Here is a 22,415-nt window from a genome sequence, read left to right on the forward strand (position 1 = left end):
CTCATATCTTAGCTCAAAACACAGGAAATGCAGCAAAAGGCTGAAGGGATGGAGTACCTTTATGAAAAAAAGAAAAAGACAAAGGGAAAGAAGGAGGTGGCATCCTAAAAACTTGCAAGTGACTCACCAGTTATCTGAGAGCTCCTTAATGAAACAATCAGTGAAAATCAGAATATTTTTTGATGGGGAGCATTTGGCAGATACTAGAACAGACAAGGGCCAAGATGCTGTTTTGATAGATTATGCAAAAGCTTCTGAAAGTGTGTCATGGAATGGGAATCCAGAAGCACCTGGGAAAGGAAGTGCTTTAGCAGCAATTCACAGGGAGAGAGGAGAGGAGAGGAGAGGAGAGGAGAGGAGAGGAGAGGAGAGGAGAGGAGAGGAGAGGAGAGGAGAGGAGAGGAGAGGAGAGGAGAGGAGAGGAGAGGAGAGGAGAGGAGAGGAGAGGAGAGGAGAGGAGAGGAGAGGAGAGGAGAGGAGAGGAGAGGAGAGGAGAGGAGAGGAGAGGAGAGGAGAGGAGAGGAGAGGAGAGGAGAGGAGAGGACTGTGAAAGATTATTTTCACAGTAAGACACATTGAGAAATATTATTTAGTGACAAGACAGGAAAGTCTCTCTTATATGTACTTAATAAAACAACTTGAAATTACATGGTCAGTAGGAGGCAAAAGAAATTCCAGTTAAAACTGTAAGACTTCCTTCTTAAGGAATTAATTTTTTTATTTATGTAGAACAAGCCTATATACCCAATAAGTCCTGTTGAAAATATCACAGGAGATCAAAACAGGTAATGGTGAAAAAAAACATGAAAAAACAGCACTAAACATGATAAATGTTAGAAATTCTTCAAAAGATTATGATTAACACCAAAGGTGGCTTTAAAGAAAGAGTGCTTTCAGAGACATGTACAATTCCTAAAGGTATTTCAGCATGCAAAATACATTAAAGATAATCAACATATATGCCATCCACTGCAGTGAGAAATGGGAGCCGAGGGAATTGCACGGCATGCCAAAGCAGAAGCGAGCACTGAATTAAGCAATAAATATGAACATAGATGGGAGAAAGCCTTTCTGTCGATCCAATGATAGAGAATAGTCAAGGATATTGCAGAGAATGAGCATATGGTTGCAGGAAGCTATATCAGAGGGTGAATACTGTCTAACTGGGTCTCAGGCAGCGCTCCAGGACCAGAGAGGAAAATGCTCCTTGTAACTGTTAGCCCTTGGACAGACAAGATGCAGAGTCAGGGTGGACTGGGGAGAGGCTACATGGCTTTGGGGTCACTTTTGTCCTGATATATAAAGCACTAGCTTTCCGCTGGCGTGCCCATAATATATTCCTTGTACACATTAAATGTTCCTAAAGAGTCACCGCTTCTGGTAGTTATTTGAACACATCTTGAGTGAATAACTTATTTTTTTTAGCGATGTCAACAACACTGCAAACACACCTATCTGACACATACGTAGCTGTGTTTCTGCAGCTTTTGGCTCATCTGTCCTTGTGTGACCTGCAGAGGACTCCAACCTCATCTTCTCACCTCCAGTGACCTTGTGAAATTGTGACTGCCAGAGAAACCACAACTCACGGCATGTGAAACCAGACTTTCTCTACTACTACATCTCAGGATCCCTCTTATGCCCTGCTTTATCTCCACATCAGCATGAATACATCCCATCATTCTACCTGCTATCTCTCCCTTTCCCTACCTCTCCTCCAGCTTTTGCCTCTTACTGGCAAGCAATGCATACAAAGCAAGGGTGCATTCACCTCATCTTGCAATCCAGCAGAAAGACAGCTGACAGCTGCAGCAATCTAAGCAGGAAGGTAAATTCAGCCTGGTTAGAGCTAGCTTGAGCCTTCAGCACTGCTGGACCATTTTTTCCCTCACTTCTCACCCACAATTTAATTTCTGCTTGAACCCCAAGGCCATCAAGCAGTACCCAGTGGACCTGCATGTTAATCAACAACAAGCAATAAATTAGGTACTGTTGATGAGATGGCATTTTTTTTACAGAGCAGAGACTGCAGACCCTGTAACATGGTATCATGTCCACTTAGCACAGCATTCACAAATAACATTGAGGAAGGAGAAGAATAGCTAAAACATAATGCAGACTTTATCTTTTGGGCCAGGTTCAGAAGTAATCTAAGCAACACTGATATGTGTACCAGCTGATGATCTGCTCTGTTAGGTACAAAGGCTCCAAAACTCCTGCACTGGACTACTCATAACTCCAACGCACAGAGAAATTAAATTGGGACTGTCCTTATAAAACTGAGCCAGGCTTTGTGCCAGTTGACTCACAAGTAATGTTGGAAAGATTAAAATAACACATAATTGCACCAGCTCTCTAAATCTGACCAGGGCTCAGCGGATAAATGTCTTACCTCATTACTTTTAAATGCTCTATCTCAATCTGGTTTAAAACAGAGCAGGGGCTGTGAACTGCCAATCTGCTGTTCTGTTAAGAGAACAGAAATACCACTGCAGATTGGGATGTAGGCTCCAGCAAAGAGCTGTGGCTTAGAATCTGGCTTCCCTTTATGGTCCCCTGCTCCTCAGCTCACTTGCTTCCAAGGATCATCACTTCACCCAGTGTGACTGTGTGTCAGCACCAGTTGAAATGATCCCCTTTCTCAAGAGACAGCATTTCTGTGCCTGAAGTGCAATATTATTTATACATTACAGACCACATTCTGGCTGCCCAGCTCATGCTGATAGCTCCACCACCACCATCACTGAGGAGTACCAGCCAGAACAGCGGCTTGCCTATCTGAGCCCTGCTCTCAGAGACAAGTCATGCACAATTCATTTGACTTTCAAGTAGGTGGAAGTCCCAGTCTGTGTAAAGAACAGCCAGAGCTAGCTGGAGTCAAATCAGAAAGAGCAGGAAGAGAGTTCTTAAGGAGACAGTTTAAAATGGGACAGAAGCCCTGTGAGAAGCCAAAGACAAGAAGTGGAGCATCACTCATCTACATCTCTATTGATTCTAAATTACCAATGACGTATCTGGGACATATAACAAAGGAGACCTTTGGGACAATTGTACAAGCAATATCAACAAGCACTTCATGTAAGAATTAGTAGTCTAAGACATCTCTGTGCCAAATTTCCATTCTAACTCCATGCTCTGCATGGCTTTTCTGACAATTGCTTACCTCTTTTAACTTGTCCAGCTCATTTTGCAGCGTCTGCTTGGATACTTCCACCTCAATGATTTGCTGCCGAAGGACTTCATTTTCATCTTCTGCTTTGACTCGTTTCTCCTCCACACTCTCCAGCTCATGGTGCAGTCTGACAGAAACATCTTTGGCTACCTGGTCAAAAGAGCACAAATGCATGAGGATCATCCACGAGGAGCAACAGCTAGGGTATGTCTCCTACAGTAAGAAGCACATGACAGCCCTAGACAGCCAAGAGATTTTTAATTCAATTATGACACTGTTGATGGAACACTCCAAGCCTTCCAAGTACCAAAATGAATATTCATTTCTAATAAAGGAATCCAGAATGAAAATATATTTGATTACCCATCTCCAGCTCCCTCTCCACATTATGCTAAGGCAATGTCATGAACAGCAGGAGGAAACAAGCAGGCACCAAAACCGCCCATCAAAGTCCCAGCACATCACACAGATAAAGCCAAAGACAAGGAATTGTGCTGTAATGCTGACAGGCCATCCATCAAAGCAGTGTGAGCAGCAGTCACAGCCACACAAACTGGCTGCTCTAGCAGCAATCACAACTAGGCAAGAGTGATATGAAAGCACAAAAATATATGCTAGCTTAGGTTTTCTGAGTCCAGCCTAAAAAGAATAGATATTTATTCCAAAAACATCTATAAAGGTGATACATCATACAACACAAGGAATTATGGAATTACAAGAAGTCAGTAATAAAAACACTCAATATCTCTTTCATTGAAATCTAGGTACAAGATTTTTACTGAGTAATGTATCATTGCTATTGTTATAAGGTTATAATTTGGTTTCCATCATAAAAGAAAAAATGAGATCTGACATATTAAAAGGTTTGATGACTTGATATGCTACTCTCATTTCCTCTGCTGACAACAAATCATTCTGGTTTCAGAAGGTTTTATGTTTTGCACTTATAAGTACAATATTCTTAATAATTCTAGTTGCAAGCAGTCCTCTCTACAGAAGATATTTTAAAAACAGCTGCAAGATGGCAATATCAAGAAAGATGAGTAAAGCTAGATAAACATCATGTCTACACAAAGCTTTACTTGGTCTTGATGGAAGCATTTCTGAAAGATACAAAAATTGTTTCAGTATGAATATAATTTTGACAGGTATTTGTGTTTGTAGGGAATGAGCATTTTGATTCTCTATCTGCCCTGCAAAAACACTATAACACTCTGTTCCTGTTACAAGTAACTCACTAGACACCAAGAAATGCACCTTAGACTATTTTTTCCCAGTTACTTTGCATAAGCAAGAAGTGAAAAGGAAGGAAACAGCATGAACTGGAAAAGGCATATCAGGTTTTGTTTACACAGTATTGCAAAGTTAAGGTTTTCAGTAAAACCAGTAAATCAAGACCCTTTAAATCTTTCAAATGCAGAAATGTAACTTGACTGTATTTCTTTCATTTTGAATCTGAACACATGTTTTTTTACTCACTGACACATCTTTTTATGGCGATGAGCTGAATATTTGCTCTCCACCACAGCAGAAGGAAATTGGTTGTGATGTTTGGAGAACTACTGGTTGTTTCAAGTGTCACCCTCACTTCCATTGCAGAGAGCCACATCACATTCTGCTCTCTTTTGCTGTGAGTATGAATCTCTCAACCCACCTTTAAATCTTGTTCCAGGCTCCTAATGAGCTCTCCATCCACATGGCCTGTTTGTGCAACTTTCAAGCTTTTCTGTTCTGCTTTCCTGAGACGATATTGCAGAATGCGGCAATTCTTGTTCGCCCGGTCCAGCTCTCGCCGGAGCTCCTGCAGCTGGTAAACATCTTCCTCTAAATAGCTGTCACGCATTTCTTCCATCTCAGCCCGAAGTTCATCCAGCTCATCCTGTGAGAAGGCAAAACAGTGCTCCATCATACCTCTAAATCTCACCCATGGGAGCAAAATAGGAAACACGCTCGCTAGGATACCACATTAATGAAATGATACAGATTGCAACGTGCAGCTCCAGAAGCCACAGGAACAGAAGTTTTAACCCAACACTGAGTAATTATGCTGAAGCAAATTAATGGATACTTGTCATATTTCTTTCAACTGCTTGGATAATTAAAAACAAACCAGATGCTCATGTGTTCTGAAACTGGTAACCTTCATTTTACCATCTCAAGTTAAAATTAAAACTGCACAATACTTTACCACCATTTGAACTGATCTCTTGCTTTACTTAGACTACAGTAAACCTACTTAACCAAGCACTCCAACAGCTCTGTGTGGTGTGCCTTTTTAACAACCAACACCTCCTAAAAATGAAATTTTTAGGAAAAAAAGAGTCCCTGGCATGAAATACTGAGATGCTTCACATGGAAATGCTGTCCCATCTGAGCCTAACACTGTGCATTGGCTTAATGACACGTGGATTGTGTGCAGGAGAAAGTGTGGTTTTGCTGTGTGCACACACATCTCAATAACAGGACCACAGGAACCAAACAATGTTTTCCCATGTGTTCCCATGTGCCCATGGGAATAACCTGCTGGTTCTTTTCTGGGCATCATGAACTGTCCCAGTTCCCCGTTGTACCATGTGTAGCACTTGCTCTCTAAAGTCAGATTAAAGATTTACAGCTGAACAGGATAAGCTCTACCACTGCCATTTGTTTAATGCCTGCGTGACTGAAGCTCCAAAGCTAGAACTGTTGTAAAGGTCCTCCAGGCAGAGGGGTACAAAGTATTAAACTACTGCATGAGAGAAAAAAAAATATGATTCTTCAAACTGAACAGAGTTGGGGGGGGGAGGAGTGAATCAAGAAAAAGAGCTAGGAGGAGAATATTTGAAATTGACTATTAATTTTTAAATTGGTTTCTTTAAAATTGCATTCGATATTATAAAGATCAAATTTTCTGTGGGAAACTTCACTTAAATAAGATTCCAGGAGAACTGGTACTCCGGGCTGGCTGCACTGTGACCCCACTTCAGATCTGTAAATCACTCTTGAAATACCAAGGACGGTTGGAGATTATTTCACACTTGAAATTCCAAAGGTGGCCAGAGAATATTTCACACTTGTCTCAGGTGGAGGGGGCACTGCTATGAAGTCAGCACCCTTGACAAAGCTCCCCTGCCCCTGGCTCAACCATTCCTGTCCAGTCCCTGCAAGAACACATCTGCCCATACTCTTCTGGCAGTCCTCTCAACCATTCCCATGCCCTTCCCATGGCATAACCAGATGACATATTAATCTTACTTCATTGGAGCTTAGATAACCAATGCAGGGCAGATCTTGTCCCTGAGCACAGTCTTGACCAAAGGAAGAAGGGTTGATGGGTTCTTTAGCCTTGTCAGTTATGTTAGAATTAAAAATGTTATTCTTACCAAAATCCCATCCATGTATAAAAACTCCAGTATTTATACAGCCATGGTTTAATTTCAATTAGTTGAGCCAGCATAAATTTTGGGTACACACAAGGCCTGTTATTTCCAGAATTACAGCTCTGGGCTCACCAGTGAGGCTTTCTCCACCAGCACAGCCCACTCAGGACCCTACACCGTTCTCCCTGGATGCTCTGGAAGGACAGAGGAGTTTTCTCACAAGCCCACTATGTCACTGTACATCCTCAATATATTCAGATTTCTGCTGCAGGAGCATCCAGTCCCACAGTCTCTCTGGGACAGGGGCAGGATCAGGATATTTGTGTGGATGGATAAACTCAGGGGTCACCCCCCAGTGAGCTGGATCGTGCTCACACCATACACTGTCTGGAAAGGAGTAGTGTAAGCACAGTCATTGAGGTTACCCTGCAGCAATAACATCCTCACAAGTTCCAAATACATTAATTAAGCACAAACAGCTGACTCTTCAACGAAGCAAATGAGCTCTGCAGACCAAAACCAGCAGGATTATTTCAAAACAATTTAGGGTGCAGGCTCTATCTACTGCTCCTCAGGACACAGCCAAATACTCTGGCCGGTTTACAGCCAACACACTGGTGAAGTTTTGATAAATGATGTATATTTTTAAAAAGAAAAACATAGCAATGCATGCTTGATTGGACTGGAAATGAGCCCTGCTTTTCTTTTCTGTGTACACACCTGTCACTATATTTCACATTCATAGACACTTTCAAGAGGTAAAGTAAAAGTTTACCCAGTGAAGATAGGAGATGCAGAAGAGAATGTCAAGGTTTCAGAAACTGATTAGAGAGTAGCAGTGGCTTTTGAACCTAAGAAAAGGAGTACACTCATGCATTATCAGCTTATTATTGAGGTATTTTGGCTAAGGTACTCATACCAAAAGTAGAGTCTTTACCAATCAGCGCTAACAGCCCTGTGGAATGAACAGGACCAGAGTTACTTCTTAAGGGTTGTCTGCAGACTCAGGTGTTGAATTCACCTCAACTAGATTTAAGTTCAATTAACTTTTTAATGTCATCTTCAGAATGCTAATATTAGATTAGCAATTAGGTTTTAAATTACAATTTTGAAACACAAATCCACAATAAAGAAAAACAACTGTCATCAACAAATTAATGGGATCTGGTTTATAATCTGCTGTTTACATTTAAGAACTAAGCAATGGCTTTCATGTATAAAGTAGCCTGCAATTATAATGTCATTGCTCATCTCTTAAACTTCCTTCTTATCTTTTTCAAGTTTTGTTGGTAGTAAATTTCGTTGGTTTCTAAAGACAAATAATAAACAATATTTGATTTCAAAGCATTTATTGCAACCAAATTTGGAAAGTGAACTTCACATAATTTTAAACAACCAAATCCCTGAAACACTCATCCCATTGAAACTGAATATTTCCAAATCCTATCTGGGCATGGGAGTTCTCCCAGCTGTAAAAGCCACTCTGTTGGGGACTTCAATCCAAAGTCTTTCCTCACAACAAAGAAGTTCCTCAAAGAGTTGCAAGCATTGGCATGAGTTATGTTTTAGGAGACAGGACTGTATTTAATCTCCTGGTAAAACAAAGTTTTCTCAATCTCTCTTATCAGCATAACCATGACTTTGCAAGTCAGTGTTGTGGGGTTTTATTCTGCTTGGTTGGTTGTTTGGTTGTATTTCTGTTTTGGGTTTTTTTGGGGTCTTGGGGTTGTTTCTTTTGGGGTTTTTTTTTGTGCTATGCTTGCCTCTGGTTTTGGTTATAAATACAAGGTTTGTTTTTCTCTAGTGCTCTAGTGTAATTTTACAGATAAATTAAAATTTAGAATACAATGAAGGAGGCTGTACTTTACAATCTCACACAGTTCTCCTCTGATATTTTTTGACTGATGCATTTTCCACAATTAATTTCTTTTCTTCTTCCAAAATTTTCACATGGAAATCAAACTGTATTCTGACTTCGAGATACAGCACCCTTTGGATGAGCCTTAAAGCAAGGCAACATGAGGCCACAAACAGTTTTGACTGTATAAGGAGCAAAAACCTCACTGTACAGGCTGCATGCAGCATCAGCCCATATTCTGCTGTATTGCTGCAGTGCTTGGGGCTTGAACCTATGTATTCTGTCCAGCCCAGAGAGGAAAAGCATCAGATTAAATCAGACAGATTAAATCTTTTTGAATAGCAACATGAAGTCCTATTATTATATAATAAATATATAGAGAGGAACATGTAATCTCTGGAAAATCTGGCTCAGATTTTGTATGTCAGTCAGCACACAATTATAGATGCTGGGATAACCTTTAACTAAACCATAAAAGTTTAACTTTGGTTACAATAAAGACACAATCTTCCTTTCAATACAGGCCACAAGGCCAGTGACAAGGGTGTAGATGATTTCATTTATTAACAGTTTATTCTCCTTTTGATTCTGCTGTGGACACTGAAACTGTATGGTGAAAGATCCTAAGTCAGAACTGTTACAACGGCACCTGGAAAACCAGAACAGCTTTAACTCCTCCTCCAAAGTGATCAATGCACAGAAAATGAAGGAAGCTAAGTTAAAGACCCATGGAAGGGGAAATTACAACTGAAACTATGATGGTCCTACTTACTAAACTGGCAAACTACTGCTTTGAAGGAAAACATGTCAATCATTTGTGAACTCAAAGGTAAATACAGCAAAGCCAAACTTCTCAGCGTGGTGGTTTGCAAAAAAGGGATGCTCTGGCTGCAAGGCAGATGGAAAGAACAGATAAGCCAAACCCTCGACTTTATTAAAATCTATTGTTCTTACTACTCTTATTATTGTGAGTTAGAATTAAAGCTCTTTCTCTCAGGAAGTATTGAGCTTCATACCATAGACTTTAATATTGTAAAATTGAAGAAAGAGATCAGAATAGGCACTTAAAAGTAATTAAAACAAACAGGCAAGAAAGCAGCCATTCCTCTTTGTTCATCTACAAATGGAGAGTTGCTCCCTTCCCTAAACAGGGAGGACCTGCTCCAGCACTCCAAAGTGGCAATTGAAATTGGGAGGTTAAGTGCTTCAGAAGCTTCACTTTGCTCTGCATTCCTGAAGGGGATGAAAGCCTCCTCTCAATCCCTTTTAATGTAATGGTAATTATGCTATTATTTTCAGTAAGAACAGCACGAGGCAGAGAGTCCTGCAATAAGGAATATTGTTTAGGAAAAGCTAAAATGCTTTTCTTTCCCTGTGTCACTCTGGTCATCAGAAAAAAAATTAATGGAAGTCTGTTTTCTAACTGGCAGCTCTTTCTAAATTTGCTGTAGAAATCCAGGTTGTACCAGCTCCTGAGCCTTTCAGCTCATGGTTTCCCTTGGCCCAAATGAGTTCCTAAAGGCCAGCTCTTTGGGGTCTCACAGGAACCACCCATCTGAGGGTCACAGGTGGCTGTATGGATTCAGGGCCACACACAAACAATGCAAACAGCCTCTCTGTTTGCAGGAGTCCCTGGGACTGCAGTGCAAAACCAACAGAACCAGGATTCCCCATTTGCCTGTCAGTGTGCCAAGCCAATGTGAACTGGCTGGGAAGGGGAAAGCCTTGTGTGCAACTTCCACACTGTGTAGCCCAAATACATACTGATGGGTCATTTTCTGTCTGTACTGTGCAAATTAAACACTTGCCTGTCAGAAGGGAAGCCATTATCTCATTAATACCTTTACTGATGTCATGCTTGTTTATTATTGATTTAATTAAAATGAAGTATAATTAAGAACAAATTATAGGAATATGCCTTGTTTATGATTCTTTAAAAAAAAAAAAAAAGAGAGAGAGAGAGAGAAAGAGAGAGCAAAGGTCAGGCCATGCAGCTATTACACTGAGTAACCCATACTCATCTGAGTCATTCCCACTGAAATGACCAGGAATACTTGCATAACTTATGGGCTCTGTCCACCCAGCCAGTCTAGTTATGATCTGTAATAAGGTTTGAAAATGAATTTTCCAATCATCTCCATCAACTGCACACTCATTCTGTCCCCAGAGCATGAAAGAAATGGATTCCTTCCAAAATCAAACAGAGAGCTACACTCTGTAGGTGCATCAAGATGCACTCCAAGCCTCAAATGCACTCCATTACTTGAGTCCTCTGGACAGCTCTAAAACATATGCATGACGGGGATGTTTTGTTCAAGGGACCAGACTAAATGCAGTCCAAAGCAAGACCATTAAACTGCACATAAATACAGAGGAAGGGTCATCTTTAGCACATGCATTTAGGTCAGCCTGCTGATCTACCTTCACTGAGAGGAATTGCTGCCTAAAATAAAAAATGTCTTATCTCAGAGCCACTAAATAGTGGAACACAATTATGAGTCAAAGAAAATTTGGAAATTATTATTAGGGAGAAATTACATGCTAAAAACCAGCATAAAAGACACATGAATACCGAATTCATTACTCTGTGAATACAGTTATACACACTAGCAAAGTCCTTAGGTTCCAGTGAGTTAAAACACATCAGTATGCAGAGGTGTTATATTAAGTTGAAAATACCTGCAAACTATGAAGACAAAAACACACAAAATCACTGAATTGTATAGTATTGAAGAAAATGCAAATGAATCAGGACTATGTAAAAGATATGTCTATTAATTTACCCAAAAGTCTTATTTATAGATTTTGTCAGAACCATTTTCTAAACAGAATGTTATTTAATATAAATTATATCAAATGAGGGGAGAGTGGGGAAGGGAGAAAGAGTGGCAATTACAGGGGGGAGCTGCTATTGCACTGGCGAATCCAGAGCTTCTAGAAAATCCTTGATAAATCTAAGATTCATGAACTGTGATTTTACATAATCTCTGTTTTCATGATTTAAATATCTCAAACCGTCTATATGTAGGAGATGCTGCTGCTGCTGCGGAATACACACATCCCCCACAGCACTTCACAGCAGAACTGCAGCAGGGATAAATATGCTCTGAAAGGCTTTGATTGGGAAGAAAGCAACAACCATTATTTTTGCCTCTTGCAAAATATGTTAATGAACCCGAAGTCCCAGGGCCCCTGATGTTATTATTTAGCTCTCAAATCAGACTAGTTTACAAGTCATGCACCAATCCAACATGGTCTGAAGCTTGTGCGCAAAACCGAGATGTGAACTGAAAAGTCATAGGACCGTGCACACCTGTTGACTCGAGGGCTGGTTTAACTTCGCAGGATCTGAGAGCAGCATCTGGCAGCTTTTCTGCCACATTCAAGCATTAGCTATAGTATTGTTCCGACACATATCCTTGACTGGGGCTGCTGAAGCTGTTGGAGCACTCATCAATGGCACCATCCATAGCATGTCTTGACGGCCACCGAGGCCAACGCGGCGCAGCACAGAGCTCACCCCCTCCCGGCAGGGTGGGGGCTGCCAGGACCCAGCTGGAGCTAGCCAGGCACATGGCCTCGCTATTGTCCCCCCAAAGTGACATCCTGCTCGGCAGCTGACCCCCAGCCACTGGGGTCCGTGCCCCGGGCAGGGCTGTCACCTTCCATGCTCTCCAGGTGGGAAAAGCAGCACTGAGCAGGGATGCGCGATGAGCTCTATCCTGCTAACCCTGGCAACCCTCGCTAAACGGGAAAAAACTGGTGCCATCACTGTGCATCACTTTTGCCCTGCAAAACCCTTTGACATCCACAAATCCCTGCAGGTTAATAAGAGAAGCGGTGGAATTACTGCCCCTGAGTTCAGCGCAAGGCTGCAACTCAAAGAGCTACAGTTCCAAGTGAGTAAAGAAACACAATGTAACTCATATGACACACATTGTGATTTCAAACAAAAATGAACATAGTTTAGATGCATCAGAGTGGAATACAGGGCCTGCAGTGGTCCCTTAGTCAACTCATATCCAGAATATGTCACAGTTACAAATGAATACAGAAAGAAAAAAAGACAAAGCAAGACAAAAAAGCCAGTTATCTAATAAATCCAAGATAGTATATTGTCTGTGCTAATCCACACGGCAGCATTGAACTTGTACAACACAGGCCCAAAGAGAAGGGCAGTAAAGAAAAGCACAGCAAGCATCAGGTTTATTTTAAGGGCTGTAGGAAGTGTCACGCCTCGTGTAGGAGGCGGCTTTCACATTAGGGCCACGAAGGGTGCAAAGAGAAAAGGGGTGTGTGTTGTGACTAAAACACCGCTGCTGTTTCTGCCACCACATTTAGTTAATTAAAACAGTCTTAACTAAAGCTGGGCTAAGACAAATAAAAAACATCCCTAATTGCTAAAATTTGGGCCCCTTTCCTTAAGATTCCCCACCCTTCAGAGGGCTCTACACCACAAAGGGTTTCTTTCTGAGTTTCCCAAGGACTTGCATGCTGAATGACACTTCTCCGTGTGCTGGACACTTTAAAGCAAACTTGAAAATCAACCACATGTGTGGGCAGAGTTTTCTACTACTAGCAGGACTGATGAGCAATAACTAAAACTTTATTTACTACCAGCAGTTACCAAGGATCTCCTGGTCCTGCAGAGTCAGGCACATCATGACAAAATTTCTCTTTTTAGACATCAACAACTAAGTGATATATTTTAAAATGCTGCTGTAGTATTAGTCTTCCCCACAGGTAGCTGAAATAAGGTCATGCAAGGAATACATGAAAGTGAAATCAGTGATGAAACTTCACAGAGGTGAAGTAGAAGAGAGGTTTCTCAATGTAAACACGTCTCCTCATGCACTTCACCTACAGGCTTAGCTTTGCAGCTAGTTAGCTATGGCTAGAGCCAAATTCTTATCTAGGGTAAAGCCCTGGAAATACATAAGGTGGAAACTTGATACAAGTTAAAATCTGGCTCATGGTATAAGAAGTCTGAGATGTTTGCTGAAGCAGCAGCCTGCTCTGCATTCTGGGAGACTTTCTAGTACTTAGTGTGTAGAAACAAAAACAAATGATTGGGTTTGTTTTGGATTTTTCCATCTGGTAACGCTTTAATCTCTAGTAATCTTTAGCACCAAGTCTGGGTGTGTGTGTGTGTGTGTGTGTGTGTGTATCTTCTATAACCTGTGTTACAGACACATGAAAGATACATGAAAGACCTTCCTATGTGAAAGATAAAATTCCCTGAAAAAGACTTTATTATGTGCACTCAGGGCTGCACTCCAGCTGCAGGGAGGGATAAGGAGGAGTGAAACCCACAAAATTTGGCTCATGGCCATGCTCAGGAAATTAACAGTTTCTTCTGGGATTTATCTAATCATTTGTCTATTTACAGTTGACAGCATCCCTGTTATCCCTTAGCCCCCTCTGGAGAAACACAGCTCACTCCAATGCCAACCAAGGGAACTGCATTGGAAAAAACACATGGAATAAACCCACAAGTAAACAACTCAGACAGTGATGTGGTTTTAATTTACAGACTTTTTTATAGGTTTTCCTAGGAAAAGCGAATGAGGTTTGGGAATTCTCCTGATAATTTTTGCATCACTGGGCTGTTTCCAGCCATTTTGAGAGAGGAGCAGAAATAAGACCTCGCACACCAAGGTGGCCAAGCAAAGCAGACAATGTATTCATTTCCCTCAGAAGAGGCAATAGTGTTAGCTCATGGCTTTCCAGGCACCAGGACATGCCCACCAAAGAAACCAGTCTGTATTATCCTACCAGACTCAGAAATACTTTTAACATGATGAAGTCACAATCTGAATCAAAAAAAGGGGGAAAAGAGGAAATAACTGCTGTAGATGGCAAAGACATCAAGGTGAAAGATCTGAAGACATTGTTGCACAGGGTGAAAAATTGGGAATGGAGCAAAATAAAGTTCTTCACCTAAGACTTGCCCTTGTAAACTAGGTCCCATGGTCACAGGGTTCCTCAGGTGGGACACAAAAACAAGGGTCTGTCCTAGACAATTCAAACACACTCTTTTTTTCTCCCAGTTTCCCATAGTTAAAGATCACTTTCACTACAAAGAAAGAGAGCTTGACACACACTTTGTATAAGTTTAAGTATAAAATACTCATATACTTGTTCAAACCCTGTAATGCAAAGAGATGCTCTTGGACTTCATGACTTCCAATGGCAGTGCCAGTTACCCACTCCTTAAGCGATTCCCATTATCAATTCTGATTTCACTACATCTTCTTTTGCTTTCAGGCTGTCAAATAAAAGAGAAGCTTGTGATAAAGGTTCTCTATGCTGCTTATCTTTTTATAGACTATTACATTTCCCTACCACACTCAAGTTTTCCATCCAGTGAGTGCTATAAAAGCTTTGCTAAAAACCAATAATTTTTATTGGTCTGGTTTTGTACTATCCTTTTCTAGATGACCAGCAGTGCCCACAGTATTTCAGGTACACTCACTGACCTGTGTAACAGCTACAGTTCTATAAAATATTGCCAGACTTTCTTAGTTAGTCTCTCTTCAGTTCCCTCTGTAATCTAACAATTTTTGCAGATTTTAATTTCTCCTTCTCTCATTATGCTCCTGAGTTAACACACTTAAACAGAAAAGTGCATACTTATTCCCTCCAAATACTTAAGATTTTGAATATTAAGATTTATTTGCCATCCTCTGCCTTCATTTTTCACACGTTCCTCAGGGGTTAACTTTATGATTAAGTTCTGTCTGATCTTTGCTGGACTTGACTTAAGCTAGAAAAACTTAATGTCATCTGAAAATTTTGCTGTATCATTGCTTGTTCCTTTTTCCAGTTCACTAAGCAGCACCAGACCTGGCAAAGAACCTTGCAGCACCCCTGCTGTTACCCTTTTGCTATGCTGAATATTGTTTCGTGTACCTTGGCCAAAACCCCTTAACGAGCCTAGTCTGTGTCTTTATCACTCTTGTTTCCCAAGGTTATACACAAAACTGCGGTTCTTATTTGAGTAAGAATCCTAGATTTACGTGGATTTCCATGGTTATTTTGCTTGACAACAGGGAGTCCAAATATCAGGGAACAAAGATTGTTTTCACCAGAAGCAGAGTCAGTGGCTGTGGTTACAGGATTATCTCAGTTTATCTTATTTATAGATCTTTATGGATGCAGCTTCTTTGCTCTGCCAAAAGATCAGATTGTAAGCACAAGTCCAACTAAAGGTTCCCACAGGTCAACCCAGCTCAGAGCTCGCCTGAATTTAGCTTTCCTGTTTCTCTGAGGATTCCTATTGATATAGTTTTCTGCCTGTACAAGGATGCAATGACACTTCTTTCTTGCTGCTCTTGTTGTTCTATTAGTACTTCACAGCGAGTGGCTTCACTTTCCAGTGATAAAGTAACACAATAATCAGAGCACATAACGCTGTCATCCTTTCCACATCAAATGAGGGAACCTGTTCCTTTGGCTTTTCCCGAAGGGTGATACTGAGGAAAACAGTTCCTGGAAAGCAAAGTTCTGCTAACCAGTTTGTTATGTTTGCTGCGCTTTAGAAAGAGTCAGTGTTTGTTGAGCTACCACCACGTCAACCAAACGCAACATTGCCACGGTACATGTTGCATCGGACTGACGTTCACCCAGCGCCCACAATTCGGGCTTTGCAGGGAGCCGCGATCATTCCCTGAAGTCCCTTAGCTGTCCTCAAGCTGCGCCGCGCTCCCGCTTCGTGGGGCGGGGGAGGAGGGGGCCGCGGCTCCCGGCTGGCTCTCTCTGCCCCTATTTCCCTCCTGCGGGTAAAATTCGGCATTTGGTCCAGCGAGGGCGGGGGTCCCATGGGAGGTGACTCCAGGCAGCGCGAATGTTCTTCCCCCCTTCCCAGCGCGGTCCCCGCATTCCCGGGCAAGAGGGGGCCGCGTTTCCACCGCTGCCGCCTCCTGCCCTTCCCATCCCCGCCGCGGGCGATGCTCACCTTGAGGTACTCGTTCTCCGAGCGCAGCTCCTCCACCTCCCGCTGCAGCTCCTCCGGGGCTGCCGGCGGCGGCTCCCCGCGGCTCGTGGCTCTCGCCCCGCCCGTGGCCGCAGGGAGCGCATCCCCGCGGGAGCCGAGGGCCGCCGGAGCTCCGCGCCCGGGGCCGGGGCCGGGGCCGGTGCGGGGCTGCTCGGCGGCGGGATGGGCGGCGGGATGAGCGGCGGGCTGCTCCCGCTCCCGGTCGCTGGAGCCGGTGCCGGACTCGGCGTCGCTGCTGGCGGCCGGGGCCAGGCGCTGCTCGTCCGAGAGCGGCTCGGAGGGGCAGTCGGAGAGGTCGGAGCTGCTGTCCGTGTGGCCGACGCGGGCCAGGGCCGCCGCCGCATGGCCGCTGCCCGCCGCGGCTCCCCGCTTCGCCTTCCTGCCCTTGCCGGGCGGCGGGGCCGCCTCCCCGCCGGGCTGCCGCCCCGCGCCCCGGCCGCCGGGCCCCGGCTCCGGACCGCGGGCCGCCCGCTTGGCGCAGGGGGCGGCCTTGGCGCCCGCCCTGCCGACGGCGGTGACGGGGACGGCGGCCGCCTTGCCCCCCGGGGCGGCGGGGCGGCGGGAGAGGCGGCCCGGCGCCGGCAGCAGCCCCGCCGAGGGCTGGTGCGCGCCCGGGTGCGGCGACGAGGGCGCCCGGGCGGGGAGGCCGGGGGACTTGGGGGGCGCGGGCGGCGGCTTGGCGGCGGCGCGGGCGTGCAGGTCCTTGAGGAAGGGTCTGGCGGGCGACGGGGCGCGGTGCGGCCGCTTCTTCTCGGCGTGCGGGTGGTGGTGGCCGGGCGAGGGCGGCGGCGGCCGCAGCGCGTCGCCGGGCCCCGGTGCGGGGCCGTTCAGCGCCTCCATGGCGCGGGCCGGGGGCGGCGGGGCGGCAGCGGCGGCCGCGGGGGCGCCCGGCGGCGGCAGGAGCGGCGGTGCCCGCGGGGCGCGGCGACAGAACGGGCAGCCTCCTCCAGCCTCCCTGCTCGCTCTCTCATCACTTCTGCTTCTCCCAGCCACAGCCCTCACACTTTTCTTTCTCGATCCCCCTTTTCCTGCCCCCCCACCCCCACCTTCTCCTCCTCCTCCTCGCCGCTCTCTCCCGAGCACTGATTTGTTTCAATAAATCGAGCCCAAATCCCCCGGTGGCAGCCGTCTCCTCCTCCTCCTCCTTCTTCTCCTCCTTCTTCTTCCCCTCCCGCTCCCCTCTCCGCCTAGCTCAGCTTGATGCTGCTCAAGTTGTGATGCAGCCCGAAAAACCGATCCTTTCTCCCTCAATCCTAGGCAAAGGCTTGTTTCCCCGGCTGCCTTCGCCTCCTCTTGCAAGCCCCCCGCTCAGCCCACCGGCGCCGCTAACCCCATCACTGCCCCGTCTCCAGCCGCCGCCTCCGCCCGGCTCCTGAAATAGCCCCGCGGCTGCCGGGGCCGCTCCGGCTCGGCGCTGCCCGCCCGTGCGCAGGATCCGCCCCCTCTGACAGCCAGCCAGCAGCTCTCCTCCGCCCGGCAAACTACTTTCCTCGCACGCTTTATTATAGGGACGCCTCTGCCAGCCTCTTTCTATCAGAAAGCCTCGTTTGGGGAGAAATTTTGTTTTTCCAGTCATGAGCTATATAGTGTTTCCCGTTTTGGTTGTTTTGGTTTTTTTTCCCCCTTCATGGAAACGGTCTCTCCAGGGACCGGCAGCAGCAAAACAACAGCCATCGCATTATCTCCCTGCTCAAGGCAGATACACGTTCACCTAGAGGCAGAGCCGAGTATCCGAGGATATCGGCAACTTCCTGGCTCGGGCTGAACTACAAAAGGCACGGACCCGTCCTTTTGGAGTGCGGGGCTGTGAAGTTGCAGCCCTTACATTTGCAAAGCACCCGGAGAGTAAATGAAAGGGAAGAGAGGCTGGAGCGGCACAGCATTAATGGGGAGAGCAGAGCAGCCGCGGTCGGGATGTTTGCGACTCTTCCGCTGGGACACAGCGGACCTTAGAGGAGCCGCGGCGGCTGCCTTATCTGTCAGATGAAAGCAAATGCGTGCTTCGCTTCTGAAGTCCTTGGGAGGCGCGGATCTTCCACGTCTGGATGTCAGGGACTGCAGCGCGCTCGGGGGAGGACAGTGCCGGACGTTTTGGGGGGCATGGGAGACTGGGCAGCATCCTGCGGGGCTCCGGGTACCCCTCTCATCTCATCTGGGCTGAAGGCATTGCCCCTAAAAGGCAAAAGCCCGAAGGTCTGCTGGAGCCGGAGGGCAGCGGGCACCTCGGGGCGGGCGGCCAAGGCGAGACCGGGCAGTGCCAGGCCGGGGCCGGGGCCAGGCCACGTTGCCCGGAGGAAGAGACAGGACCGCTGGGGCATCCCCGGGTCCTTTCTCTCGGTAAACGAGGGGAGCACTGATTTATCCTGAGGAATAGCGCTGCCGCATGAGTATGCAACAGGTAGTTCCTACTTTGTAAAGGCTGCAGAGGTGAACAAAAAACCATTCAGAACAGAGCTGTATTTACAGGTCTCCAGGAATTGGGAGCAGCTCCACGACAGCGCCCCGGGCAGCGCCAGCCGGGAGAGCGGTGATGGGCGGGATGTCGGCGGGGCAGGGGGCGAGGGCGGCTCCAGCCCCGGGAGAAAGCCAGGTCCCTCCCCGTCCCCAGAGGACACATCTCCTCGACAGGGCGGTGTGGTCCTTCCGCGAGTGGGCAGCCGATGAAAGCTCTGCTCCGGGGCACCCAGCGGTGATGCCAAGCTGTGTTGGCTGGTTTATTTTTTTAATCTCTTGGAAATTTCACTTCTGTTAGTGCTCTTTATTTCCAACCCCCCCCTTGGCCTGGCTGCCAGACGGCTGTGTTCCAGCATCCAAATGTGCCTTCCAGGTCACACGGCAAAGTACCCATTGCGGCAAAGATGGCACTGGCTGCTGCCGGTATGTCCATCTACTACAGCCACCGGCAGCCCTTCGTGGGACCAAGTCCTTTAAAAAATACAGAAAACACTTTGGGGAGAGTCAAACATAACAAACCCACTCGCAGGTGTAAGTCCCCTTATTCTCCTTCGGTGTAAAACTGTAGTAATTTACTTGTTTGGGTGAGACAATCAGTGTATAGAAGCAATATGAAGTGGCTCAGCTGATCTAGAAAAATGGCTTATAAAATACACACTACTGTTACATTTTAATGACATTGCATTCCTATCAGGCCATCACATATTATCAGTGTTCCCTATGGAGCTGTTATGCTCATAGTTGTTGTTGTTGTTGTTTTAATTATTTTATTTTTTTTTTTTTGTCAGTACACTGCTGAGCAGTTCAAGGAATTCTCCTTTATGGAAATGTGAAAGAGAGTGAAAGTGAAAGAGATGGCAAGTGCTCTATTTCATAATGAGAAATAGTAATTATTATGGAAGCACAAAATATTATAGATGTTGCCCTACATGGGAGATATCAGAATGGTTGTTTTGCACTATTATGTCACTCCTCTTACTTGGTTTTGGCTATAAATTCCAAGAATAGATGGGAATTCCAGCTTCACCTACTAGATTTGCAAAGTGTTTATGCCTGTGATGAAAGAGGAACTGCTCTGTGATAATTTATGAGCAGCCTGTTTTGACTTTGCCCCATGAACAGAATGGTTCAATTCAAAAGGAAAATGAAAGGAAAAGTATGGCTCAAGATAAGCCACTTTTCTACAAACAATAGCTGAGGGACACTGCCAGGCTTCTTTGCACTGGAGGGAAAAAGAATTAGGGATGTGAAAAAAGGAGCACATTCACAAAAGGCTGGGAATTGTCTGGGAGAATTAATCTGAGACACTTAAGTGCCTGACAGAGCCCACTTTCCTGTGGTTACCTTGTAAATTTTACATTGCAAATACATTAATAAATGTATATTTTTTCTATCTTACTTATCTTTTTCTCCCCCACTAAACACTTTGTTTCAACTGCTAAATGTTTTACGTTTGAGATGTCTTTTGTATCACTGTGCATCACCGACCACAAGCTCCTGCAGGCAAAGAGAACTAAAACTCATCCTGGCTTCTGAGGAGGTGCCCTTGACAAACAGAGACTGAGAGTAATGAAAAGCCCATGACAAGGCAGGGTGACCTCAGATCAGGAAGGAGACTGGAGAGCAAATACCTCTGAAAACGCTGTGTGTCTTTGTGCACAGGTGTTTTGTGCACCTTCTCATCGCAGCATACAGTGATGTTCTCTGTCCTGGACAGCACCAGTTCAACCAGGCACCTTAATAAAGTGATTTATTCGCATTAATGCTTAAACAAAGTGGGGCTGCAGCAGAACACATTAGAGGGAGAGGAATGCTCAGTCACATCAAGATCCCTTTATACTGTGCTGGCAGTATAAGACATTTAATAACAAAGAAATGCAGCCCCTGTAGCCCTCCCTGGGCATGTGGCTGGCTGGGTGCAGATGGCAGATCTGTGTGGTATGAGGCCAGCTGTAGGATTTTGGCTGTGTTCCTCTGTCTCTGCTGCCGTGCAATGCCTATTGGAGACCCCTACGAGGATGGTGTAAATAGGCATGGCGTGGATGAGGATACGGCCCTAATATGAAAGCTAAGTACATACCACAGAAATCTCCACTGGGCTAGGCAAATGCCTGGTAAGAATTACTGGTATTATATTACTTATTTATTTATATCAAAACATTTCTTTTTCCTTTACTTAAAACTCATTATAGAAAAATACAGTCACAGACTACCATGAGCCCCTATTTCTCCTCTCTCTTTCTTTTTATTTGCTTGTAATGTCCAATTGTTTTCTCTTATCGTAAATTAGTCATGCACTCCCTCCTGGTGGAATGGTTGCTTATATGCTTGTGTAGCTCTTAACATAATAGGACATCTGGGTGTTGGTTGAATAATACAAATAATCAGCCACAACACTTTTACAACATGTTTATTTTGGCAATGCTGATATCCTTTGTCTGATTAATGCTGACATTTGATAACTGAGCTGTATTTGCACAAATAATTATGAAAAGTGGATGCTAAGCCTGACTACTTAGATTAGCTATCAACACATCTTACAAAGCCTAAGACAGTTTTTGGCAGTGCAGGACTGCCTAAATTCTTTTCTTGGGCTGAGGCACAAGAGAGTTTACAATTACTTAGAGAAGATGTGAAGAGGCTCAATCTAAATGTAAATTTGCCCCTCAGCCAGCCCAGTTTACAGTAGCCTAAGTCTAAGCTGTTATTTTCTCCTATTTCAAATCCCTATTTGAGATCTTCTTCAATGACACAAGAACAGCCAACTTTTAATGGCCAGGCTCAGAGTTATAAGGGAGCACTGGTATTTACAGAGCTAAATCAAAATAGTAAATGAAGACACAAAAGCATCCATACAGGCCATATGTATGGATAACCCAGCATAATCTGGTTGAGTCTATTATTATTGCTCCTTTATATGTTGCAGATCATGAGCTGTAATTTCTTTGTGGCCACATTGTGCTCTGTGATTATACCATCCCAGAGGAATCCTAATCAGAGCCAGCAGGTGTTACAGTGACATGTTAACAACAGCAATGAGGCATAGCTTCAACAGAAAATTGTGTGACATTTCCAAGTTCACAAATTCACAATTTTTTTTTTTTGCAAGCTCTCTCTCAACTGCTCTCTCTCCCTGAGGGACTGATTCAAAGCCCCAAAGATCTTTTTTTAAAAGATTTATTCCTGCTCCCAGGAGTTATATCTAGATTGTCACTTCTTGCTCTTTGTTTGAATGAAACCTGATTATTAGAGGTCTCAGTTCTTTACTGGAGCTTCTGTCCTACAGTAATGATATTACTAATTGCCATAACTCAATCAGGGAATGGAAATAATTGCATGGCCAGCTCCTGCAAGGGACTTTAGCAGTAGAAGAAGAGCATGAGGAGATGTTAGGCACATTTATCCAAAACTGTGATCCCCAAAACCCATTCAGCCAATCTCACAGTCTCCTAATTCCATTGCTAAATTTCATTTTGGCCATAAAACTCTGTGGATGACCAGAGCTTTTTCCTTGTCCATGCCTACTCATTCAGAGGCAGCAATGGAGCTCCTGGGCATTGTGCAGTTATCACCAGT

The 22,415-nt window shown here is 44.8% G+C and overlaps 1 protein-coding gene across 8 annotated transcripts in view; it reads right to left on the bottom strand.

Annotated features, from left to right (window-relative positions):
- The window catches only part of MTCL1 (microtubule crosslinking factor 1), a 102,467-nt gene extending 86,002 nt beyond the window's left edge, over positions 1 to 16,465 (bottom strand). For 7 of the 8 annotated variants that reach the window (XM_058804293.1, XM_058804281.1, XM_058804262.1 and 4 more), the window contains exons 1-3: positions 16,347 to 16,444; positions 4,827 to 5,051; positions 3,164 to 3,322 (exon numbers count right to left, since the gene is read on the bottom strand). In XM_058804293.1, the coding sequence (XP_058660276.1) occupies positions 3,164 to 3,322; positions 4,827 to 5,024 (357 nt within the window). In that variant the 5' untranslated portion in view covers positions 5,025 to 5,051; positions 16,347 to 16,444. Of the gene's footprint in view, positions 1 to 3,163; positions 3,323 to 4,826; positions 5,052 to 16,346 lie in introns of all 8 variants that reach the window. The other variant, XM_058804255.1, reaches the window with a different exon arrangement.
- Between the last annotated feature and the right edge of the window lie 5,950 nt (positions 16,466 to 22,415).

Source organism: Ammospiza caudacuta, chromosome 1 (assembly GCF_027887145.1).
Source record: "Ammospiza caudacuta isolate bAmmCau1 chromosome 1, bAmmCau1.pri, whole genome shotgun sequence".
In the NCBI taxonomy this organism is placed as follows: domain Eukaryota; kingdom Metazoa; phylum Chordata; class Aves; order Passeriformes; family Passerellidae; genus Ammospiza; species Ammospiza caudacuta.